The 27806-nt window shown below is 36.5% G+C and overlaps 1 protein-coding gene across 4 annotated transcripts in view; it reads right to left on the reverse strand.

Moving 5' to 3' along the window:
* Window positions 1-27806, reverse strand: part of SRBD1 (S1 RNA binding domain 1) — a 123825-nt gene that overhangs the window by 10542 nt on the left and 85477 nt on the right. For all 4 annotated transcript variants that reach the window (XM_027723420.2, XM_027723422.2, XM_039386968.1 and 1 more), the window contains 3 exons: window positions 8553-8659; window positions 5425-5601; window positions 3453-3611 (listed from right to left, as the gene is read on the reverse strand). In XM_027723420.2, the coding sequence (XP_027579221.2) occupies window positions 3453-3611; window positions 5425-5601; window positions 8553-8659 (443 nt within the window). The remainder of the gene's footprint in view (window positions 1-3452; window positions 3612-5424; window positions 5602-8552; window positions 8660-27806) is intronic.

Consider the following 27806-nt stretch of genomic DNA (forward strand, 5'->3'; position numbering starts at 1 on the left):
TCATAAATCTGTAATGTGGGTTGCTGCCTCTGGGTAATTTGGCTATAAGCAGTGGATAAAAATCACCGGCTTATTTAATTTAAAAATAAATGTCATTTTCAATGAAAACTTTTAATCCAATAAAACTTTCACAAACTACTTTCTCATAGCAAGATGTGGTAGACCTTGCATGAGAAAGCCTTTATGACTCATTTATGCAGTAGCTATTCCATACATCTTAATTTTTGTGGCAAGAGGTACAAAATACTGTATTTTGATGCCTTGAATCAAATCAGCTCATCTCCTTCAAGACAACAATTCTGCCCTTTTGTAGCACCTGTGAACTTGACATGGTCCCTGACAAGGTTCTGTGTAAGCACAGAAAAAGAAAAAAGAAATACTTTTATAGGAGTAAAGCACCAGAATTCCTTTAAAATGTACTTTGTTTAAAATTTTATGTATTAAATACTCACATCTAACAGTCTAAATTTTTCTCATGCATTTTAATTTAAGATATAAGAATTATCAGTTAAGTTTCAACCTAGTTTAATTCTAACATTTAAAAAAGTCCTTCAGATGCTGGTTAATTTCAGTAAGACCCCTCAAACCAACACCATGAACATGATTTGATCTTCAGGCTCTCAAAAGCTTTCTCATGAATGTAGGCTCAGCAAAAGGGAATTACAAGCCCACTCCCATCCACTGTCTGTCAGCAAAACTTGTCAACAGCACCAATAAGCTTTGGACTGACTTCTCCATGGAGTCTGAATTCCTGGTAGAATTTTTTTCTTAATTCATATTTAGGCAGGGGAAAAAAAGGTTTGGAAAGCCATTTTCATAAGTTCTAAGAAGCTTAACAGCTCATATTTTTTTTTTGAAAAGTCATCTAAAATATATAATCATTGCTAAATTATAGCATTAGTTGCTTGAGGGGAGGATGTCTGGTTTATATTTAGCCCTTATGTCACCAGTGTCAATTTTTAACACTACACTTCTTGGCTTTTGTCAGTTTGTTTCAGAGCTGTATTTTCTTTTCTTGAAACAGCTATTTCCAAAGAAAAAATTTGCCTCCTTCCCCACACCATTTCGTGATATCAAGTTGATGCATATTCATACAATCCATACCATAAAAGCTATCACCTCCATATTTAACAAGCTTTTAGGGAAACTGTCTTTTGATTGCAAGAAAAACAAAAATACAAATACTGTTGAACATAGAGTACCTTCATAGAAAGCCCAGAAAGCACTTTGAGACTTTTTTTCTCCACACATCGCACTACATGTACAGGTACTCATAAATGTAAGAAATCAGACAACAGAGAAAGAGCCCAAAGAAAACAAAAAACTGTTTCAGTTAGTTACAGACAGATGCTATGCTTACTAGTTTTGGTGTTTCATTGGCAAATATTGTAACTGTTGTTTTATATTTGTTTTGTAATCAACTGAAAATCTTTTGCAATAAAAACAAAACAAAAAAAACCCTACCCCCCAAAAAAACTCTGTATGGTACAATATTTGCAACACACATTTGGACCTAAACACTTCACCTGAAAATTCAGTCTAGGAAGACAGCGTTTGGTGAGAAACAGAAGAGACACTGGCACAGCTGGAAACTTACTGCAAAACAATTGCATTAGCCAAAGAGGGATGGCATGACAGGTAACACTGGTCTTCAGCCATGTAATACTTCTGCAATGGCTTAGAAGTCCCATGAGTTTGAACTTGAGCACATTTGAAGAATCAGTAAGTGTTCTAAGCAGTGTTGGTTGTGCAATAGGTGCCAGCCTCCTCCCTGAAACCTGTATAAGCTTGTGACTCAAACCACTATCTTGGTTGAGATGTAAAAGCTGTGTTCATTAATTTTCTTTATTCTATTTTTTTAATAGTGTTAATGCTGGGTTCCCAGTCAAATTCCAAATCACGGTTATATGATCTGTGACACATATTAAAATTGTCTCCAGAATTTCAACTGTATATGTGAATATCTGCCCTACCCTATGCAGTAATAACCCCATTCACCACTTGAGATATAAAAATAACCTGTGCTGCTCTGGAAACCAAGTACCAATTCTTTACTTTCTGACAATATTGTATGTAGGTAAATTCCTGTAGTATTCCACCATTAACTGCATATACTTCTCTGCTACTTGAAGCAATCTTTCCACATCAGCCTTTAAGTGAAGCTGGTAACATTGTGAACACTTCACTGAGTATTTTATTAGCAGACTAGGGCTGGAAAGCTAAAAACCAAAACCTGAGTACTTGAAATTTAAATTGAATGAAACTTAATATTGAAAATCAAAATTAGTTTTGAATAACCGATTTATATTCATTTTGCACATTAACTCACACAACTCAATAATCTCCAGTTGGGGTGACCAGAATGTTCATCCTATAAGTCATTTACCAAACATAAGATCATTAAGATCAGGACCTTGACTGATTTTTTTCCACAGCTACGCACAGGGCAGAGAATGAGTAAAAAATGGTGATGCGTAAATAAAAAAAAAGGGAAATGGCCATGGAAAAGGAGAAACCAGTTACCTAAACACTGCACAATGGGCATGGACTCTAGTAGGAAATTGCATGGTGGTCCTAGAATCACGCACAAAGAAGAATGAACTGTGGCAGGGAGAGGATGGAAGCAAAAGTGCACTGCATGCCTAGCAGCAGAAGGAAAGCACGGAGACCTACATACAGGAAGAGAGAACAGGGCATGCCCTGAAGGGAAGGTGTCCTGAAAATGCAAGGTCCTGTACAACTTTTTCAGGTAAAGACTCAAGCTTCATGAATTCAAAAATTCAGCATGAGGTTTAAGGATGGTTTTGTTTATAAAACAGGAAGCACGAGTTTGTTTCTTCAGGAACAGTATTCTCAATAGAGGTCGTAAGAATCTTAAAGCATCTGGCTACTAGCTCCAGAACTTTTTAAGAAAAGAACCTGTTCAGCATAAATCACTTTAAAAATAAATATACACTCATCTGTGGTAGGTGATAAGTTTTCTGGAGAGGAAAGAGTTCAATTTCATCCAGGGCCGACAGAAAAGATCACAGCTTATACCAGGATTTACCAGCCACAGTACATCCTAACCAGAGGCACTCATGAATTCCTAATTACTTTTTTCTGACTTACACAAAAACCATTCTCTTGTTTTAGCCAAAGGTCATTCAGTAAAACAATCACAGTGACTCAGTAAAACAATCAGGGTGTTCATGTATGTGGGAACTTTATATATACATCTTAATTAGATCTCACATTATCAGAATTCAATTTTAAAGGCTCATAGTAATGATACTTGCTCACATGTGTCTGAAGCATACACGTCTCCTTCTTCTTGAAGAGAGAGGAGAAAGCATCAAATTAAAATAAGTATTCCTGTCTCAAAAGGCTGAGCGGACTGTTGACAGAAAAATCAGTACTTTCATTTTAAAAATTGATGCTGTCAGTGCTTCAAAAGCTTTCCCTCTACTTACCTCACTGCAAGGTTGTAAGATTCTGGATGAATACAAGTTTGGTCCAAAGGATTGGGCTGTCGCCAGGCACATGGTCTTGGTTTACTCTTCTTTTTACCCAGAGCACCTGCTTTCGTCAAAAGTGCACGACTTCCAAGTTCAGTTCCAGTTTTCTTATTACTGCCAGAAATCAAAAATGGACATGTCATTCTCAATGAAGATGATCCTAGGCCAGTGTCCCCACATTAAACCAACATACTTTTTCCCCTGAAGTTTCTCTTAAATAAAAAAATTGCTCAGAATATAGTAAAGGCATCAATGACTCCTACTGTAAACACTCCTTTCGTGCCTCTTTGTTTGTTTCCTAAACCACAAGTAGTCCCTGCTTTTGGAGGACAAAACACAGCACACATTGAAGGACCTGGAACTAGCACTGGTCCTTTAGATTCTACTCATCAACCGTTGACAGAAATGCAGACAAAACTTTCTCTTTCCATATCAATTTTTAAAATAACCACTATTTGTTCACTTAAGTAGGAAGCACAAGAAATATTTTGTACAACACTCTACAGCAACCAACATGATTAGAAAGGACAAAAATGAAACCTTCTTGAAATCCATTTCAAAAGTTTTTATTTTGTCACTTGGACCCACAAGAAATGTTCTGGGGGCGATGGTGTTAGAGCTTTATTTGGCCCCAAACTCCATTTCTCAGGTTATACAGTGTTCTCAAGTTTTATGGAATCTGACCAATATCAGAATCATGCTCCAGCAAGGTAAAAAAAAAAAAAAATATATATCCGAAACAATGTTCACATTTCACCAGTAAATATTTGGGGGGGAAAAAAAAAAAAAGCCATCAGCCTTTCTTCCTCTCCTGTATTCCAGCATTGACTAGAACACATCTGTACATGGTAAGACCTATCGATCATATACAGCCTTGGAAGCAATTTCTTTGGTCTTCTGGTGCTTACAGTGAGCACCATTTGGCCTGCAGCATATGCTTCCCTGCCAGATGGGCAACCAATCTGTATACCTTCCATCTGGGCAGTAAGCCAGTCCTAATGTGCCTACCTCCTGCCTGGAAGTTACGCATGTGCTCTTTGGCCAGCAGCAATTGGGAATACAGTATTGCTTCTGAGCATTGGGTTGGCTAAAAAACAGCATGTGCTTCCCAGGAAAATATTTTTTGAGAAGAGCCACTGGCAAAAGGGTGGGTGCGGTGCTACCACTGTGCCCTTTCTTAGTTCTTTATTTTGGAAGGAGAAATGAGAAAGGCAGGAGAAGAGAAATTGCCCTAGAAAGGGCATTTTCAGTTGTAGAACGGAAAGATTTCAGATCAAAAGGATCACTAAGAATGGTTACAAGTGGAAAAGACTTGGTACAGAATTAGGGAATGAGATGACAGGGATGAACATGACCTACTGTTGAAAAACTGAGCTTGGGAAAAGGTCTCACATATTTGAGACAGAAGGCAGTTGCATCACGCTTGCTAGGCAGAGGAGTATAACACAGACAGAGTTTGATCCAGGCAGCTATTCAAATTCCTCTCTCCAAGTTAAGGAATTGAAACTCTCAAAAAATCCGCACTAGTTTACTACCATTAAGTTCTGCCAAACAATCTTTACAAAATTAAATTAATTAATTTACAAATCTCTAAATTATGCCTGAAAACACAAGACTAAAGTTTTAATGTCTCAGATCACAATACTGCTGCATGACAAGTTTCTTCTACCAATTCAGTGACAGAATTTTAAATTACATTTACAAATTTATCGAAACCCTGACTTAGAGGACTAGGCTAATAAGTCATGACTATTCAGAGGAAGAACTATCTTCAACCACTGACTTCAATAAGTTTATTTGTTGTCCTTCAGAGCACAAGGGTCTAGGATTCCTCGAGTCTCAAGCCTGAATACAAAACAGAAAAGGGGACAAAGTCGTCTTGTACTATTTTGGATAATTCAGTCAGAATAGGTAAAATCTCTATTACCTGCAAAAGGTCTTTATATATTCTTGATTGAATCTGATGAAGCCAGCACACTGTTGGAAGGATTTGGGACCCAAACCTTTAACTTCTTTGAGTTGTTCTCGGTTTATAAACGGTCCGTTCTTCTCTCGCCATTCAATTATATTTTTAGCCCTGTTAGCATTCAGTCCTGCAATGTGCCTAAGAGAAAAGTTCACAAAATACTTTTATTACCATCAAATGGTCATTAATGTAAGTACTATCCACTACAAGGATACACATTTCTGTAGAAAATCTGGTTGACCAAACTTAAAAACTGCTAAGAAATTAGCAAAAAGTCACCCAGATCAAAGGCATCATCTGAAAAAGGATCCCTTCTCTGAGTTCTATGGAAGGAATCCACTCAAGTCAACAAAACTTAGTATAGCAATATGGTGTTGCACATGCTTAACTAGTAAGCCAGGGATGTGTAATTTATGATCTGTTGGCTATTTCTGTAACACCAATTCAATTTGTCATGTCTTATGGCCTTCCCCCCAGCTGCCCTCTTCAGGAAACAACGTGGGAGGAGAGTTCAGGACAGATAAATTGTTCCTGTATGAACACCCCCCTCTCAGCTCTTCCATTGGTACCAAAACATCTTGCCCCAACATGAAGGGCTGATGTCTGCTATCCAGAAAGAGAGTGGCTGGGAGCAGCTTGCCTTCCTTACACAATTTAACCAATCCACAAAGCTTGTTTCTTTTCTCTCAGCTGTTCTTGAGATAAAAAGCAGCCGGGAACAAGATGCATGAATTGTTCTGAGTGTAACTTGGATCTGGCAAAGAACTTACCTGTGAAGTGCAACAGTAGTTAGCCAAGTTCCTTCAGGAAGCAGTGGCTTTGCTGCACATTTTCTGTATGTACATGTGAGTGCAACTTTCTGTGTATGGAGTATGCTAATCATAGAAAGAGGGAAATGAGCTCTTGTGGGCAGTTACTCCTGGCACTAGAGAAGGAAATGTCACCCACTAGGTTCCACATCAGATGCCACTGCTTTAAGTCAACGGCAGCAGAGATCTGTTTGCGGAATGGCATGGACCGATTCCAGAAAAACACCACCAGCAAACCCATCAAGAATCGTAAAAACTCCAGAAAAAAGAAAAAAAATCTTTCCATTATTCTAAGCCTCAAGCAAAAGTTAAAAAAATAATCCAAAGTTGGTGAAAGCTCAGAATTAAATTGGAGGGACACACCTTTAACCACAGTCAGAATATTAATCATTAGGAATGGAATTTTCTTCAAAAATTTCTTAGAAACATTATGAAATCCGGCTTATTTACACCGACACATCACAGCACGCTGACACAAAGGCACATCACACAGTTCACAGAATTTTCCACTGATGGATCTCAAGTCTTTCAAGCACAATACTCACCAGTATGTGGGAAACTGAGGGAAACTTACAGTGCATCTACACAGAGTAGCAGAATTGAACTGCTGAGGATCAAGTTAGATCCAGAACTTGATGATGGGACATGCACACAAGCATTGTAAGCCAGGTTAACTAGACCACACAAAGTACTTATTCAACATGGTTATCACTATAACCATGTCTGGACAGGGTCATCCCACATTCGTAATTTTTTGAAGACTGTAGCACCTCAGGTTGATGGTTTATCCTGAAGTGCACAAAATAACTATCCTGCAGAAGGCTGGCAATGCCCACCTCTTGCATGTGCTCACGTAGGCTTTGATTCATGGAACATAAAAAAAACTATTAGAGACTGTCCAAAGGAGGGCCATGAGGATGGTGAAAGGTCTAGAGGGAAGACCTTATAAGAAGCAGATGAGGTCACTTGGCTTGTTCAGCCTGGAGAAGGTGAGACTGAGAGGAGACCTCATCACAGTACAACTTCCTAAGGAGGAGAAGTGGAGGGGTAGGTACCAATCTCTTCACTCTCGTGACCAGTGACAAGACTCAAGGAAACAGCATGGAGCTGAGTCAGGGGAGGTTTAGATCAGATATCAGGAGAAGGTTTTTCACCCAGAGGGTGGCTGAGCACTGAAACAGGCTCCCCAGGGAAGTGGTCATGACACCAAGTCTGCCTGAGTTCACGAAGCATTTGGACAATGCTTTCGGGCACAGGATGTGATTCTTGGGGTGTCCTGTGCAGGACTTTGATGATCCTGATAGGTCCTTTCCAGCTCAGCATATTCTATCATTCTATTCTATGATTCTATGGATGAAAATGGGTGCATTTGCCATTTAGGTACTACTTGCTTTCTTACTAAAAGCTGATCTAAATTTGAAAGTAGGTAAGATAGAAGAAATCAGATATCAGGCTAAGGGCTGGGCATACAGAAAAAAAATATGGAAGAGAAAATATAAAACCAGAACGAATAGAAAGAGGCCCTCTTTCAAAATATGAAAAGATGTTTTTAAGAATGATAAGGGGGTAAAAGATTAAAATATAGAGCTAGCAAGAATACATTTTTCCTAACTTTGATACCTAATATAATTTTCACTACCAAGATTTTGGACATTCTTTTTCTTTCTCTCATACTATGGAGGATGACACCAACAATTTTGCTCTTCTGAAGAGTTTGTCACCTAAACCGCACTGAACTCTACACGCTCAAGAAGGAATGAGTTTTTACTTTCTAACCAAGAAAAATAAAGTACAGAACATTTTCCAAGTAAACATGGCATGACTACCGAAAAAAAAAAAAAATCAGTAAATTTTTCAACAGTTTCCCCTTAAATCTTTCCTTTTCTCCTTTCCTCGCCCAACTTTTACAACTTGTTCCACTTAGCAGTACCTATAAAAATACCTTCTAAGAGACAGAAAGTACATTTGAAAATCCCTTTCTCAGTGTAAAAACACAAATTAATTATATCACGTTTTTCTAAAATTGTAGTGTTGGCTCAAAATCTTTAAATACCTGTTTTTCTCTGAAGAATAGTTCTACCCTGGAGAATAACACAGATCCTTAAAAAGTGACTCCTAATGATTCAGTAAAATACTGTCTTACTGTGTCATTTTCATGTAATTGGAAGTTTAACACAAGAGCCATTTGCTCCAGCTGAGCTTGAGTCAGATGGCAGACTAAACAGAAACTCTGTGATCCAGAGCCATGTAATTACTGGAATAGGAAAATGTTTTACTCACCTTAATAGTATTTCTGAGCAGATGTTAATATCAACTCCAACAAAGCTGACACACTCTTCAACCACACTGTCCAGAGTTGCTTTGAGCAAGGTCTGTGATACATCATGCTGAGAAACAAAAATGGAGATACTGGGTTACTGAAGTATCAAAGCATACATAAATAAGAACTCTAAACAACACTAACATTATTAAAATAGTTGATGGAAGTTATCTATATCTTATGTGAGTGTACTAGTTAAAAATATGAATTGTAGAATATATTTTTAGAAAGTCTCCAGTATCTATTTACAACATCTTTGTCATGATACAGATCTCTAGAATAAAGACACTCTTCATGTCCCTGCATTGCTTTTAATAACTATTTCCCTGCATCCTGTAAAACTAAACTGTATTAAACACATGATTACTCAAAAGGAATAATGCTTCTAGTCATCCCCTATGTCTTGTCTTTAATCTGATATTTATTTACTTAAAAAATCAGTTTATTAAAAATAAGATAATATTTTAAAAATAAAGATCACAAATGCTGTGCTTTGGCACCTGCACACACAGACATTTGCACGATTTTCCAATTTATGAGCATCACACTACAGTATAGTTATTATTTACTAAAAGAATAAGCCAGGTATTGTATGAAGGTGGGCAATACATAAGGTCTGTATCAACCCCATAGCAACAGAATGTTTCAGATTTTGAACAGATACTTCTAGGAAGATTGACAGGTCCTTGACCGAAGCACCACTAATGGAAATTCTTCCAGTTTTTCCATTACTGTTCATAGTGTTTTCCCCCTTTTCTCCTGAAAAGAAAATCAGTCACACTTGTCAAAGTTAAAAGTTCTGAAGCTCTAAGATTTCTTTTCCTCTTAAATGTAGGCATACTTCAATCTGTAACTGCTAGATCCCCACACCAGCCCACCAGTGCTTAGAAGTCTGACCTGGAGGGAGAAGCCTCTCTAAATTCAGGAGCTAATTCAATCACTATGTTGGCTTAGCTTCAGGGCTCTTATACATCACTCATGTAAATCTGGGTTGATCTGTTGTGGTTTCATGATGCATTCATTTAGGACATCAAGCTGGATCCAAGCCAAGACACCAAACACTTCATCCACTACTTTGTTTTACCTTCTAAGCCATTCATATCTTTTAAAGATTTCACGGTTAAGTTTAACATGCCAATAGCATCAATCCCAATCTACTAACACTAGTAGTTCATCAAGCAGTGCTTAATAACTGAAAAAATTGTAAAACTTCAGGCAATGTATTTCACAGCTCTCTATTTCAGGTAATGTGATGTATTTTTCTTGATGTGATACATAATAAAGTTACTTACAAACAAGAAGTTCATATTTCAGTAATATTACTTCTCCTATATAAACTCTGTATGCAAAAAAATATGTACATAAGTACCAGCATTTGCACACAGTCTTGGTCCTACAGCCACAAAGCATACTTGTACACTTGGCAGATCAAACATCAGTTTCTACTTACTGAAGTGTTGCTACTACAACACAATAACTTCTTTTTTGAATAAAGAGGTATAAATAAAAACCCACACCCTTAAATGAAGTTCTATATTTCTATTTTTCTGACTTACTGAAGATGCAGCTTCTCTTAATGAGGATCTTCTATATATGCCCTCCTCCTCCTGGCATCAGCTGTGTAATATACTAGAGCTACAGGTTTCCAGCTCACATGCAGCTCTTGCAAGGATGTATTTATACAACACAGCACAAAACCCAAAATAAAACTGTTGAGAAACAACACCCACATCTTCTCTTCCCTGCCAAGTACAGCTGCCAAATACTGAGCTAGGTTTTTCACTAAATTTTTAATTTGCGGTTCATTGTAAGATAAAGATACTAATTTAATTTTTTTTTTCATTGTGATGAAGGCAGGCAAAAGAAGAAAAAAAAATGCAGAGGACAAATCCTTCTACTTTTAGGAAAGGCTATTGACTCCAAAGTACCTGGAAGTTGATCATGATATAGTTTCACAAGTTACATTAACGAGGTCTATTAACTGTAGCAGGTCTTGGCCACCTCTAAAAATAAATTTGGTCTAAAACAACTGCTTAGAATATAGAGTCTATAGAATATATACAGTGGCAAAGAGAAGACTAAACTGCTGTTTCCCTAGGTTTCAGTCTCATTCGTTAAGATGATCATTCTACAGAGGGAACAACATGCAGTTACATGATTCAAATAGAGACATTAATCAGTCTCCACAATGTCTTATAGCATAAGGTGTAGCAAAGAAGGAAATCCATTGATCTGGCCTAATTTTTCTAAGCAGTTCTTTGGAAGAGATTTGATCCAGCAGAAGCTTTATTTCCAGCCTGTGGAAAGTGAACCTAGATACTAATTCAGCCAACTATACTCCCTGCAAACCAAGGAAAGGATATATCACAATCAAAAGCTAAGTATCCTGAAATATTTATGCCAGTGGAAGAAAGACCAGTGCTCACAAATTCTCAGTTTCAAATGTAAAGTTGGCATTTATCTAAAGATCTGAGTTTGTGAATGTAATAGTTTGTGTAAAATTCATGTGATAGAATACACACATCTTGAAAAAACTGTAATACTCAACTGCATACTTCTCTTACCAGGAAGACAAGAAGTTCTCAGGTCTCTCAAAGATGATTTGTATCTTTTAACTTTATTGCTGGTTGCCAGTCATCATTAAAAAAACAAAACAAGACGTGCACAAGTTTTTCATTACTCCAACACATAACAGTTGTACGACTTGGAGTGCATATCACAACATGCATGTGAAGGCACAGATAAAGTGAATGGGCAGATGTGACAGAACAGGATAAGCATAAAACACTCCCTAAGTTAACAATCCCTAAGCTAGCAATACCTCACAGAAGTAAGATACTTTCAGCTAGTGAATGATGTTAAGTTGCAAAAGCTAGGAAAACTTTCCAGATGGCAAATCTGCCTCCCAAGAAGCAGCCACTGACAATCACAGCTTCCTTTGGCTATGATGAAGAAATTTCTAGGCCCTTCTTTACATTGATGCAAAGCAGAGAAGTGTTATGCATTTATTTTCTAAAAGCAGTTAAAACATTATTATCCCAAAACCATTGCCAAGACTTACTACTGCTAACAGGTTATACTTCAGAAAAGTGTAAAGTGCAGTGCACTTCCCAGTTTTCCAACAGTTTCACTAATCTTCTCAAATATCAGAGGTTAGACAGTATTATATACTTCTGTGTACTATTTATATGCACTGGGGTGGTATCAGATTATTCAGACACTACTAGAAGCACACATACACCATGCTACTCACTCTCTACAACAGGTCCGTAAAGGCAGGAACAATGAACTGTTGCATTAAGAGCATCAGAATAAAACCCACACAAATAAAGCCCAAGTTCAAAATGCAAGGCTGCTTTCAAGGTGAGCTTATGCAGAACTTCATGCTACACAGCCTCTGACAACCCCTTCACACACTGGGGCAAATTGTCGCACCAGCTGATCCCCTGCAAAGCCTTCTAAATAAAACACTCTCCCTACTATGAACACTGACTCTGAATATACCCCTATGCATGAGGGTGTCCCTGCTAAAACTGTTAAGTATAGTCTTAAAGCTCAGAGTCAAGCACACAAGGTGCCCTGACACCTATGTGTAACAAGTAGGAGCACGTCCTTTGGTGCAACTTTCAAATATCTTGAATTTACCACGCAAATACGTTACTAAGGTTTTATTAAAAGGATACTCAGAAACTACTACCATTAAAATATTCACATGGCTGCAACAGTAAATCTGAAGCAGGAGACTTAATTTTATTTGATGATTTCCAAACAATGAAAATATCGATACCCCCAATTTATGGAAACCAAGGCCAGCAGAAATAAGGGACTTGACACAAACTGCAGGATGTACAGTGCAAATCCGCAAACTTTTATTTCATCATCACTTGCCAGAAAACAAAGCCACCTTGCTTCACAGGTAGCATTAGCAAGTACTTGGACAGCTGTTTGGTTTGAGCTTTTTGTGGGGAGGACTTTAGAAATTAATCTGCCCTTAGAAATATTGGGCACTGCAACCATATTTTAGTATTTGTTTTCTAAGGAATAATCCAGTGAGCCAGGGAACAAGATATAGAAAATTACTTGATTAATTGAAACTGCTACAATAAATAATTGAAGTCAACCAATAAATGAAATTCAAACATTACATTTCTCTAATATTTTATAAAAAGTATCCCAAATATAACTTACATTGGTGAACATGAAAGAAAACCAAGAGTTGCTATTTAGATCTCTGGTCACTATTACTGCTCAAATTAGTCTGTGGAAAACTTGTTAAAATTACCAGAAAAAAAATTATATTGTATACTGCAAAAATATTTCAAAATACTTCATATTTCTGCAAACCTATGCAAAAAAAGTCAATTTAAGTTCATTTCATGTACTTTCATTAATCACAGCATAAAATGTTTAATACTAAAGAATAGTGCTTAAGAACACCTGTCTATTATGCACATGATAGTTCTGTCCTATCATTATATCCTAATACTTCAGCTATCTTTTCTTGTCATATGGTATGAAGAAGAGAACAAGGATTGTTGTGTCACTCAGTTTCAAGAGCTACAAAAACTCACTGGAAATAATTAACATTACTAAAATCCTATCTGTTCCTTGAGACGGTGCTACTACAGCTGTAATTGAAAGCCCTTTTCCAGTTTCAAAAACCTGTTGATATGCACAAAAGGAAAGCAGTATTTTAAATAGCCTCTCAGCTCAGTTATTTCTAGCAGTATAGCAGTACAAACTGCTATAAATGTAAAAATACATTTGTCATCAGCATGGCAAATTTATCAAGTCAAAGAACCACTGCTCACACGAAGCCTGGAGGCTGTACTTAGTCCATCTGCATAAGCATAAACAGTGGATCAGCACACTAACTTTGCCTGAACAACAGATTACTAGTGCTAGACTGGAACTGGCAGCTTTAACATGCAAGTAACCTACAACTCCAATCTCTTCACTTCCAGCAATTTAACAAAACCCCTGCACAACACTAAAAGCAATACACATAATTGCAATGCATTTGGTAACCTTTTCCTGATTCCCTATAAAAATCATAATTTCAGAAAGTATGGTAGGATTGCACGTGTCTCTGAAAGACAAATTCAAACAGCTTAAAATTTTACTGCACAGCAATTCTTAAATAATTATTTTACATTTACAAACATTAGTAGATATTGACATGACCAGCCTGTGCATCGTTATTACTTTACAATGCCCAAGAGTCAAGCAAGGCACCTTCCAGCACAGTTGCACAGGAATTATTCATACCCTGCAGAGCCTACAAATGTACTGCAGACATGACCTAATGATGCTGGTTAGAAAGCAGTGGGCAGGGGATGAGTTCTCAAGTCTGGGCAGCAACCTGCAGGTTCTTGACCCAGGCTCACTGTTACAGTACTATAACAAGATCAACATTCATTCTAAATACGACTGAGCTGTATGCCAGACAATCTATTTTGGGTTTTGATCAAGTTATACCTCAGTCGTCCTTTGAATCCAAAAAGTCAGCCTTCAATAAAGTAAATGCAATTTAACTTTTTTCTGTCTAAGTAAGTCCTGAAACACTTCTAACACTCCATAAAACATTTTGTTGGTACCTACCATTAACTTCTGTATCCATGAATTTTAATATTGGCGTGTGTGACCAGCCAACATGCCTCTTGAAATAATACTATTTTTTTTTTCTTTAAAAACTGTGCAAACTGAATGACATTTACTGGAAGAGGAATTAGGTGGGACAACAGCAAAGTTCAAAACTATATTATTTAACAGAGATTTAATCCATGGAAATGTGTTTTAAAATTTTAAAAAGTGAAAAATACTAGTGCTGTAACCTATATACAATTAACTGCATTTCAAATGTTTGCGAAACCACAAAAGCAAAACGTATTCATAACAAACCCCTAAGTACAGCAGGACTAATGTAACAGAAATAGTCTAAGAAGGCGTACCTTTTCATGTTCAGAATTAGGAAAAAAAATAAAAATGCACCTTACATGTCAGGTGGAAAAGCTGCAAAGTTCAGGAGTGGGGTTTTAATCTCTAGCATCCACTGGAAAATCCCTTCCAGTTAGATTCTAAGAAAACAAGCTTATCCCTCTGATGTTTGATAAAAGGATCTAACTTCCAGTATTTCTTTTGAAGATTGTTTGTGGTTTCCCCAAATGTTATATTGTTATAGGATATATTGTTATTCTATGTACTTAACTCTCACTCATTTCTTGTTTCAAAAATCCAAATTCTGTTTATTTTAACAGCATATTACTAGTACTGAAATATCCCAAGAGAGAGAAATGGATTTATATTTTCAAAGAAAACGACAGAACAAAAACAAAGTCTGTCAGCTCTAACGTTAAAAAAATACCAACATAGATGTACCAGTTTATCATGTAAATGCTTTGAGTTACTTGTATATTGATGGAATTCATCTTATATTTAGTTGTACTTGTGTACTAACAGAAGCAGTAATACTGCTAAGCTTGTTACACAAATTCAGTCCCATTGCTGACGTGTCTGATGGCTAAAGTTAGCTTCTTTGACATGTGCAAGCTAGCAGCAAATGATATATACCCAAAAACACCTTCCTCTTTCCAGAGCAGGTACCAGTTTTCTCCAATGCATATTGTTATGTGACTGGGGGGCTGCAATCTAAATTGTAATTATAATCAACCACATCATTCATGGAGATTTCAGAGGGACATTTTTCCCAAAGGTGATCATACAAATTACTACTGGTGAAAAGCTTTATATTTGAATTTCAGTCCAAATATGTATTTTGGGATTCTTAAAGCTCTACAAATATAGGGTGGATATAATTATAAGGACCACCAGAAGTGGAGTTTCACAGATCACGTGTGTGAAAGGCAACACATTCAGCTGGAGATTTTCCTGAAGAGTGATGAAGGATAAGAGAAAGAAAAAAAGAAAGATTACACTAATAGAGGGAGAGGGAATAGTGTATTTTTTAGAGGGACAAAACAGAAGTCATGAAGCCTGAGTGAGTCTGTTCATCTGTGGGAATTCTGTTTTGTCTGAAGTCACTGACCATCCATCACCCTGCAGCAGATGGGTGAGGAATAGCAGCTCCTGGGTATAGAGTTCCCTCCAGCCTCCCTCACAGCAAAGGGAGTCCCCAGGAGATGTGAGAAGCTTGGTAAAAGTCTACATGAATACACATGCTTCTTCCAGCTCCATTGAAGATATGTTGGGATTTCTCTCGTTCTTCTCTAAAGAGGAATGTGTTACTTGAAATACTATTAAAAACTACAACAAAAACACAAATTCATTTAAGGGTATCTTCTAGAAAGGAAAGATTAGTACATTTGATGCATATTTTATTGTATCTTAGGTGCCTCCTATAAGCAACTTCTTATGCTCAATGGCTTTCTCTAATTTAGTGCACAAACACACTTAGTAACTGCCATGCCAGGTGACTCGTATCAGCAATGCACTGAGAATGTATTTAATACAATGACATATCCATTCCCTCATTAGGAAAAAATGTAGATGCCAAACAATGAAATTCAGCAGTCTTTCAATCCCACACCAACAGAATTAGTCAAGATAAAATTAAGAAGAAAAAAAAAAAGGTTTTTATTTAAGGTGACACCACCTCCTGAAAATGCTTGCTGAAAAAACATTAAGGAAATTCAACTTTCCTCAACTCCTCTGGCCCCTACCTTTTTCTATTTTTAAAGCAGATCAGTTCAAATGGAATATACTTAAAGAACACTTGCAGATCCTACTGCTATCTCCCTCTCTTCTATTTGGCTCCTACTTTACTTTCATCAGGCACTCCTTCCCCCTTGATCCCCAACCTCTTCCACAGCTCAGCTAAAAGCAAAAATCAGCTAGAAATGAAACAGAATGCAAGACACTGTCATGCAGAAGACAGCCAAAACCAAATAAAGCAAGCTTATTTTCTCTGCCTATTAAAAAGCAGAAAAAATAAATGTGATTGACATATGGCAACTCAAAAAAGTCACTCAAGGTAGTGTTGACTGAATGACCCGTGGAAGACTGAAAGCTGACAGAAAACCAGGAAACATGTGGAAAAACAGAAGTCAGCTCAGTTACCAGCATTTATGGATTTGACAGGCAGAGTACATAAGCATCCATTGTGTCATTCACATCTTTGATAAATGAAACCAATTTCAGCACCACTCATTACGTATAACAGCAAGGTATATTTAGAGCAAAAGCATAAGTAATTAATTGATAAAAAAAAATTACTATGATGTAGTAAGTTTGTGTCTTCAAAAATCTGTTCTGCACTAAGCCTAATACAAATTGCATTAAGACATGCACATTTAGTGCATATTTATATACAGCATAAACAAAATGTTTGCACATTGGAGGTTGAAAAGTTGACAGGACTCAATAATAAATTAGCTAACTTGTCAGCACTAAAAACTTAAGCTCTCAATGACAATTTTTACAAGTGAACAAGAATGCCAACATTTCTGTTATTCTCAAAACCAAACATTTCAGAACGACCATCGCTACTGACAGTATATGATCATTACCACTAATGTGATTAGTATAATATAAAAAGTGAGAAATCAAAATTAACTAGTAGAATGGCATAAACCAGAACAGTGCATGTCCTACCCCACACAAGAAAAATAGCAATTGAGTATTCTTGCAATACCCATATTTTTTTAAAAACAAATAAGACCTCAGCAGGCAGAAGGGAAAGAGCACAAATCAAAGAGCATTTATTTTATCAGCATCCCTGACAGATGCTGTGATTTGTAGGCTCATAACACAGCCCTTACTTATATTCAAGATCTGGAAGTTCTTTCAAAAGGTTTCTTTAAAACATTAAACATACAATATTTAAATTATTTTTAAATGTGTAAAATAATATATAATTTTTTAGTGCAACAAATTTATAAAAAATGTTTGGAACAAAGTTTTCTTAGGTATCTTCTAATGGAATACTTGTAAACAATTGTTGTATTACTATCACTCACTTTCAAAGTTTACAAGATACTTACCAAGTTACAAGAGCTTTTAACTATTGCACATATGAATATATTAATTGCAAATCTGTAATCTGGTCATTACTTCCCTTGAAAAAACTCTTATTTTATAAAGGATCTAAAACCTAACTAAAGTTTTAGGTAAGCTTGGGAAAAACAAAAAATAAAATAAGAAATAGAGTATTTGAAAAATTAAGATTTAATACTTTGGGATAGTCCTAAAACATAATTTTGAAATCAGATACTTTATGAATTCTGATTATAAAAGCATTTAATCCAAGAAGCTACTACTCACTCAGGTTTTGATAATGTTTGTAAGGTAGGGGGAATAGAGTTCTCTATTTGTGCAAATATTTACAACTGGAAGCTGCTATATTATCGAGCAAACACGCAAGTAAAACCACCTCTGACTTTGTGGCACTTATTTATGTCTGCCTCTCACCACTTGCAGATGACTTACGACTCACAGAATCAAGACCTGCTCCATTGAAATCACTGGCTGAAGTCCTTCTGTGTTCATCAAAGACAAAAGTTCAGTAGCAGTTTTATCTCTGCGTTGCAGGACTGGGAGTTAAGAGATGAGGTATCAGATGGATCAACCAAATTATTAGATAGGATTATTCAATGTGTGTCTGCTTCGACAAATTAGTTATACTAAAATAATCCAGAATTTTAAAATATGAAATTATTATTGGGTGGGTTTTTTCCTGTATAGAATTTGTATTTTAAGAACACCAAGGGATGGTTTTAAATAACTTAGATTAAGGCATCAAGCTTTCAACTTTTCCTCACACAAGGCAGAAATTGCTCTGATAGGAAATGAGACAATTGAGACACCTCAGATGAGCTACGGCCAAGCCTCATCTTCTGGAACACACAAAGCTTGGCAAGGAAGCTCAAGTGGAAGTCTTGCAGTTCTACAGAACATGGCAGACTCAAGCTAATGCAAGGAGCAGAAGTAATCCAAATAATGGTGGGATGAGAAAGACAGCTCTGCCTGGTAAATCATCCTCACTAACTTTGGCCCAACCAACTTCATCCCTCCCCTGCAAAAGTAGGATACACAGACAGCTAGCACCATTTCCAGCCTGCAAACTCATCTCAGACCAACATAAAACTGAGGATGCAGGTCTCAGTCACAAAGCTTTGGTGTGTACCACCTGAGGTTCAGAGGCAATTCTTGCATCCACAAGAAATGTATGCATTCTTGCATACACACTTTTAAGTTTAGTCAAGTCTGCTGGAGCAAAGAGCTACCAAAGTTTATTGATAAGCTACTTGAATATTGAGCAAGTAAAAGTATTAAGTAAAAGGAGAATCCTGTAGGAGATTGGAACTTTCCAGTAGCTATGGTAGACAGTTCAGCAGACTTAGAAGAATAATTAGCTTTCCATGTGATTGCAAAAAGTAAGAAAAGTTCAAGGTTGACAAAATACAAAGCACCAGAGGAAAAGTTTCGGAAAACTACTCTATTTTTCACTCTTTAAAAACATAGGCAGTCAAGAATGTGAAGAGGAAAATGCAGCTCCTAAGAGTCCAGAAAATCTGCCCGTTAGAGTAGTGCATTCTCAAAAACTCTAAAGTCACTTCATAAAACATTAAAAGCACTCTTAATTCTTCCAAACTTTCAGTGGTAGAAAATGCATAGCTGGTACTGCAGAGATACGGAGTGGTGACTTTTGGTTTTGGTGTACTTACTCAGGCTACTTTGACCTGTAGGTGACAGAACTTCTGGGAGATATTTGCTTACAGTAACAGTTGTGGGTTTGTTAGGATATTGTGAAATTAGAAGAGCAATAACCTCCCCTGCCACAGTCACACACACATTGCAGAACCTTTAAACTTCACACTACTTCGATATAGGTACCTGAATACCGTCCCGGTTTCACAGATGACAAATCAACACCACAAGAACTTAATTTCTTTTAAACCAAAAAAGAAGTAAATTAAACAGAAAGGATCACAATTCTTCATTTCCCAACTGCAACCCGAGCATCATTACCCAGGAGCAAATAGCATACATTTTGCTTCTCTGATATGTTATGATGTTAATGCGCTCATCGCTGTGTTCGCTGGTTGCTTTGTCCAGGGTCAGCTTACAGATGTTTTTGTATCTTTGCTTTGAGTTGTTCCATGCATCATTGAAAAACAATTAAAAACATGGATTCTAAAGTGAATGATATTTAGAACTAGTAACCGCTTCTCATTAAACCATTGTCTTTATTACAACAGGAGTAAAAAAAAGTTCTGCAACTGAATCTCTTCTGTCCTCTTTCAGAGCAAGCGCTCATATGCCCAGTTCACTAATGATAAAAATTAGGCTGCCCTCTTTCGTTAAGTTATTTTCAAGTAGGAATCAAGATTTTGATGTAACTAGGCTGTCCCCTCAGACTAACAGATTTAAGGACTGGACAAGAAGCTGGAAAACAAAACCATGTAATACCACAGTCAAATCCCAGCAGTGGGAAAAATGTCTTCAAAAACTGATCCCAAGTTCTCCTGTTGCTACTTAACTGCTAGACACATCAACTAGACCACCTCACATGTACAACCAAGTAAGACGAATGTCTCCAACACTGTTTCAGTTAAGTCTATTCCTAAGATGCTGTCTTTGTAAAACAATGTGAAAAAAATAAAAATGGCCTGCACTTGGATTTGGGGGTTGATGGGTTTTTTTGTTTGTTTGTTGCTGAGGGGTTGTTTTTGTTTCTTTTTTTTTTTAGTTAGATAGGATTTATGAGGAATAGATTTTTATTATTTCACAAATGCTTCTAAAAGAGAACTGGAAACCAACATCCAAATGGCTCAAGTTATATGCATACCAAAGACCTCTACGTATGAGGCATGGAAACCTGGTCCAAAGTATACTGAAGTACATATAGGTTAAGAAAATGAGAAGAGAGCATTGCACATAGACTCACACAGATTATGTCATATTAGAGAAATAATTACTTTGTCCTGAAAATGTTTCTCAAACGAAGAGAAAATGCTTCTAGCACATCAACCATTTTGAAATTTATACTTGGAACAAACAAGAAGCTAGAACTGATGTTCTTCATAATGGCTTATGCGCAAACATGTTATTTAAGTACTTTCAGCCTTCTCCCTCATTCAATTCTAAAGCTTCAGAAAAGCATTGGATACCTCATCAGATTTCTTCCTTTTCCAATCTGCACATGGTGCACCTTATTGCACTAAAACATACATTTCCTCCATCTGAAATTCTGTCTTCAAGTCATAGCTACTGCAGGAGTTCCCTTGGAGAGCTGCAGCATTAGAATATTTTCAATAGCAACTAATACCAAACAAGCATAAATTCAGCAAACAGTTTGCTATGCAAAACTTATTACACAGCAGCCTGAAATTTCACCAACAAAACTCATTTGTCACATACAAGTGTGTTGTAATACAGAATAGTTCCAGTTTGCTGATATCTTCAGATATCAAGAATGTCACCATGCTGACATTTTCAGAAGACTATTGCACATGCACATTCAGAACAGTGAATAGAATTCACTATTATTTCCAACTAGTTAGAAGGTTTCATAAAGCATTCATACCTTTAAATAATTTAGATATTAATCTATTTTCTATTTGTCCTAGTGATGTGCCTTGCACTTTATAGAAGGTATGGAAGAAAAAAAGGCAAAAAAAACCACTCATGGAAAAAAGCCCTTCTGAAAGATATCTCAAATTCAGGATGCAGACGCCCCAAGAGATAGAAGCATTAAAAAATTTCTTCCCAAAGCCCTGAATAACTAACCCCAACAACACATTAATATATGCCATTTACTTGGGACACTGGCTTTTCAGAAAAGATTATGGAAGAAGCATTGTGCCTTATTAAAGAGAGCTGGGAAATTATACGGTACCTGGTAATAGCAACATCGGATCAGATCTCAGGATGTGATAAAAGAGAGACAGTCTAATGACGTGCACACAGAGGGAAGGAATGCTATGAAAATAAAGAGCATGGACATACTATTTTGCATACACTTCAAGCCAATAACTGTACCTTTAACCTTCTTATCCACACAAGTGCTTTCAGTAAAATGTCTGAGTTCTATAACAGCACTACTCAGAATAGGGGACTTCTAACAATGGCCCTCAGAGAAGTAAGGAAAAGCTAACATATGTTAGGTATCCCTAACATATTCGTTCATCATAACATATATACATAACACCCATCAACACAGCTTTACTACACCACCAGAGACAGAAGAAGTTGCAGATAGAGAAGTCAGCCCAGTTAGCAACCCTGCCAACTTACACTTTCTAAGAAGACAAGTCTGAGAACATGATCAAGGACACTGCTTTGGAACAGCCTTAATTAAGATTAAAAGTAGCTTTTCTCTATAATTTAGGAAGAAATGGATCTGTCACTGACATAAACTTCTTTCACTGAAGAGACAGAAATTTAAGAGGACATAACAGAAATAATATTTCCTTAACTCCCCCTCCCCAGTTCATTGCATCCAGCAGATAAATTGAAATAAAATGAAGGACAACTACAAGGCAGGAATAAAGGCTGGGGGAAAAATAATCAAACAGATGGGGAGGGGTTTGACATTTACAAAGAATGTCCAGATTATCAACCCACCTACTTTGAAGTTTTGTAATGTCTAAATTTATGCTAATCTTAAGGGAGCAAACAGGCACAACAATCTTCATTCACAGCAGCACTTCTATACAAGTTGAGGAAGTAAAATTAAAATAAAGTATCATCACTTGAAACAATTAATTAGAGGAAAGAGGAAAAAAAATTGTTACAAGGCTACTTAATTCCTCTTCCTAGATAAATGTGTCATAAAAAGTCCAAGTTCACAAAAGAATTTTTATTTTGCTCTGTAATAACATACAGTACTTAAACTACTGCAAATAAGAATAACACTTGTTCTTGTAAAGCAAGTGAGTTTGAAGGCTAAATGTATGCTTACCTGGTTGAAATTAACAATTTTCACTAAAGTTTTAACTTGTAAGCCAAGATCTCTGTGATTGCAAATCACTAGTGTTTCAGTCCTTAATTGATTGATAAACATTCTGTCTTTACATATCCTTCTTTAGAAAAAAGACATCATAGGAAATGACAATACACATTATTGAAAATTTACCACTGATTGCTAAAGAAAGAATACCTGAAAAGGCTACTATTAATTATGTAATTAAAAATCAAATTATCGATTTTAAATGTTAAGTCCCATTAATGGCTACTTGTAAGAAAAATCCAACCCGTGCTACCACACAAGGGAATAGGGTGAAGCAGCATCATATTGGTTAGTTCCATCTGTTCTCTGCATTCTCCTAATCATTTTTAAACAAAGACTGTTTATTTGCAATCAATAGTACATGAAAACAATGTTTTCCTATAGCAAATGACATGGCAGACAGCATTTCAAAATAGTCAGCATGTTCACTGAATGCAGCAGGACAGTAGCCATTTACCTGCAGCCCTGTACTTCCAAGTGCAGTTCAAGGCCCTGGTACTGCCCTCTGCATTTTGCACAGTTTGGGTCAAACTTCACAACAGCTCAACTTTCCTTTGAAACACTGCCACGCTGGGGCTGTTGAAGAATGAAATCTGCTTGCCCTTAGGGCTTGATAGAGTTAAAGGGCAAAATCCTGGCTCCATTTAAAGACAGTGGGCAGTTTGCCATTTAATTCAATTGATCTAGTATTTCACGGTGACCTTAAGGGTATACCAAAAAGCTTGTACCCACGTATCCTGACTTTGCTTGCAGGAATAGTGGTGGCATGTATTAAGTTTTAACAGTAATGTCCAGGTGGCAACTAGAATGCTTTTACTTTGAAAGCTCACAGGAAGCTTGCAAGCATTCAAAAATTAATTTCAAAATTCAGAAACTACAGAACAGGTAGTTGAGAAAAACATTCACTTTCACTTAGTCTAGACCATTTTAAAGAAAAAGATAAAGCATCTTATTTCACATGGCTTTTAATATTAACTAAAATGTGGCCGTACCAGTGCCACATCACAAATTACCTAAGAGACATTTGCAGAGACAGCATAAGCAGGACATATTTCATGTTACCACCTCAGCATCCTAAGCAAACCAAAGTGGTATGGGATTGGATGAGTATATCAACTTGTGTATCACCATGTGTAGGTGCAAATCTACAGGGAAGATTTTATGAAAGCAACTAACCAGATAAGAGAACAGATGATTAGAAATTCTAACTATGCTATATAGAAAATAAGTCCTTAATCTATCAGCACCTCAACAATCTATGATTACTTGTAATTGGTTACACTATGACTCACATACTTATAAAACAAGGTTTAAATGCTCCCAAACACAAATCACACAAACTTACAGGACTGTACAGATAACCTGAGGAAAATCCCAAATATTTTCCCATGTTTTACTCCTCACACTAAAGCAAGACCATCCATCCAGGGAGAGATGCCAGGATGTTTGGATCTCTGCTTTTTTCAGATCCCTTATCTAAATAGTAATCTCTTTCAAAGTGAAAAATATTCCTCTTTCTTCTCAGCTAATGTACATGGGTACTTTATATCCTTATTTAGAAACTTGGCAAGAAACGCATAGTGTAACTGATTTTGCATAATGTCTCTCCCACTTTCAACATTCTGACATAATATTAAAGACCAACTCAGTAAAGTTGACAGCAGAATAATTATGTTATGCACTGCTTTCTCAGTTTTTGACTAGAAATTAAATCAATAATCATTGCTCAGAAAAACTGTTAATATCATGAGCTTTCCCTCACACCCCAGATTTCAAAAATAAATAGTAATAAAGGCTGCAGACAGTAATTTTTATCTTAAGGTAGACACTGTAGTATTCGTAAAGTCATTAAAAAACATCTTCCACTTATTTTCATCACGTAAAATGAAAAGATATTCCATCACTGAAATTATGACACAACCTAGCACAAACCTAGCTAGCCCAGGAGAGGGAGAAATGGGAATGCCAATTAATCCAATTACTGACAGAGAAGCTATCAAGACGAGCACCTATCAGGTCAGGTTCAAAAACACATCAGAAGCACCAGTGTTAAAAAAACAGAAAAGAAAAATGAAAAAAAGAAAAAAGCCCACGCTCCCTGTGCTGAGTAGCACTATTAAATTCAGATGCAGGATTGTGTTTAGGTTGGACAGGCCCCAACAGCAGAACAAAGTCAGTCTGTCTTAGTACCATAACCAAATTCTACAAGTTAACAGCTTTTCATGAAAAGCTGCCATTTCAAAATGTCAATCAAACCTGAATATAAGTGGGAACTCCTGCAGAAATAACCAGCTGCAGGTTTGAAAAACATTTTTCACTGAAAGTGGAAACACAAAAGATGTTTGAATGAGATCTCTTTTCATTCCTGTAACAGTAGACGGTCATTTTCACAACATCAAGGACAAAAACACAAGACAAAATTGCAAATAATGTCTTGAAAGAACCATTTGCAGGGGTGATGAATGATTCAAGTTACAAATGACAGAATTATTGGCAAATGGAAACTCATTAATATGAAAAGGCTTCTCTTAGAAGACTGCAGTTTGTCTCCACTTTTTCTCATTGTATCTGAACTATTAGGTTGTATGTATTAATTTCAGTACACATTTAATATTCACTTTCTCACCTTGAGGCAGTAGCTTGCACCAAGATCATCCAACTTGCAATATAAGAAGTATGTCTTTATGGGGGTTTAGGTGTTTAGTAAACAATTGAAATACTTTCAGTTAATAAAAATGCAGATTCTAACAGAGCAAAGCTAAAATTTATAATCTACCTACAGAGAGAACACAAGTTTTCTAACTCAATTCTGTATGTCCAAAAATAAGTCATATTTATACAGTAAACCAAGAGAAAAATATTTATAGAAGTGTACACTAGAATGGAAAACAAACTTCCCAATATCACTTTGGCCACATTCTCCTTTCTAAAGAATATAGCAGGAACACAAACATTTTCCCTATTCTCTGAAAGATGCACACCATCTCTGAAAATAAGTTTGCTGTACAAATAACATCTTCATCAATTTCTTATTTAGCAACTGAACTGATGTAGCAGTGATTTGTTTCAGAAATCTCCACATTCAATGCCACAAAAGAAATTTAGCCAGCACAGAGGCTTAGTGAATAGTAAAACCTGCACTGTAATATCAATATGCACCTTTCTTATTATAAACAAGTAAGAAAGGAATAAATTGCACAGCAGATGAACACCTCAGCATGTTTGAAAGTTTAGAGTATTAATGTAGACATATTGCCTTATACATATTTACCTTCTTCCCAGCACGACTATCAGTATGACCATCACACAAACGAGAGAACATTAACTCTTTTGAGTGACACCACTTTTTTCTTAAGTTATGCTTTTCACCACAGTGAAAACACATTTACATGAGCTACATAAAAATCACAAATTAGGATGTGATGAAACAGCAGTTATATTAAATGTAATTGAACATATTTAAGACTTAAAAGTTTGAGGAGTTGGAAATAACATACGATTCTTCAGCAGTATTCAGTGAAAAATAAGATGCTATACAACATAAAACTGAAACAACTTATCACTCTGATCTCATCATACTGAGATATCAGTTACATCATCCAATTTCACACTATAGCACTGTTTTCTATAGAATAAATTAATTTCTGATATCCCAAATCTTGATCTTCATATTACATCAAGCTACATTTCTCTACCTAAAGGCTGCATCACACTTCCAAAGTTACCTGAGAATTTTTTCTAACACTCAAACTTCAGTAGAATCACAAGAAATTTATCAATACTGCTCCCAACAAGAACACAAAAATACAGCGAGATGTTTCATAGTAAGTTCTTGTTCTTATCACTTTACATCACCAGCATTTGTTTTTAAGTAAGCTGAAGCATATATAGTCTACTCTGAGGTTTTGGGGATGAATAATTAGCTATATGAAGAAACAGCTGAAGAAAGATTAACTTGACCATAAAATGCTGCTACCAAGCCATTTAAAAACCGAGACAGAAAAAAGGAAAGAAGGAAAGAAAAACTGTGCCAAATGTAGTGCCTTAGCAAGCAGTGTTTTTGAACATTCTCAGAAGCATTTACTATTTACTTCAGGAAACAGCTTACAAGTCAAAACACGCTGCAGATTTTTTTCTTTTGTTTTGATCTGCCAATTGTTAGTCAAGATTACTATTCATTTTACAGGAGTGTTAAGAATGCAAATGGTTAACAGTAGTATAAACTATATACTTGGTTTAAGTTTGAATGTCTAAAACTATTACACACTGCATTCATCTGCATTCCCTGTTTATGGGAATGAAATATGTAGTCATTTGAAGTCCACAATATGTATACTGTGTTTGTAATAACTGCAGATTTTACAAGCACATTATTCTTTCCATTAGGATTAAAACCTCACCGAATAGCAATTTGTGAAAGAATTCTAGCAGGGCCCTGAGCCCAGAACTCTGACCTCTGATGAGATGCTTGGCAGCAACAAACTCTAGGTCTAAGCAAAACATCTGGTTTGAGTTAGACTTCCTGAAAAAACAGCCCCTGTACTGGGGAAACTGGTATTCACTCAGCTTTGTCTATACACTTTGACTGACTGCAACACTGTAGCAGGGTGGGGGGAGAAGAGGAAAAAAAAAAAGCTTTGCCAGAATGCATGTCAATCACTGTAGACTTGGTGGCCTCCAAAGAGCCAGGCACTTACACTAGGAGACACTGTACATGTTTGTTCATGCTTCTTGGGCTTTTTGCTATTGTACTTCCTAACTCAAGGTTTTTTTCAGAATTAGTGCCAACTCTGAATTATCTAATCCAAAACTACAGTCAAGCTCAAAATATAAATTTTGCCTGAAGAAATAGTTTCTGCAGAATTTTTTTAAACAATAATTGTTTTAGCATCATTTTTCTTGCAAATTTAGACAATCACTGTCATCATAAAATGAATGAGAATATTCCCAATAAAAACACAAACTCCCACTGCCAAGAAATTTGTAGGAACAGCAACAGCTTTTGGTTGGCTCCCAAAATTTTTCACAGGCAACACGTTGTTACATGCATTACACAGATAATATCGTACCACAGAAGAGTAACTAATGAGAATGCTGATACAGTGGACGGCAGGGTGTCCTCAGATTCCTGCTCATAAGCGTAATCAGAAAAAACTCCGGCAAAAAGGGTAAGAAAAGGGTGGAGCTGGTTCTTGGTCTTCGTTTTCCTGAGATGGAAAGTACACCATATCACAGAGTAGGTGAA

The sequence above is a fragment of the Pipra filicauda genome, unplaced genomic scaffold, assembly GCF_003945595.2.
Source record: "Pipra filicauda isolate LSUMZ 115617 unplaced genomic scaffold, ASM394559v2 scaffold51_size4534324_pilon, whole genome shotgun sequence".
Taxonomy (NCBI): Eukaryota; Metazoa; Chordata; class Aves; order Passeriformes; family Pipridae; genus Pipra; species Pipra filicauda.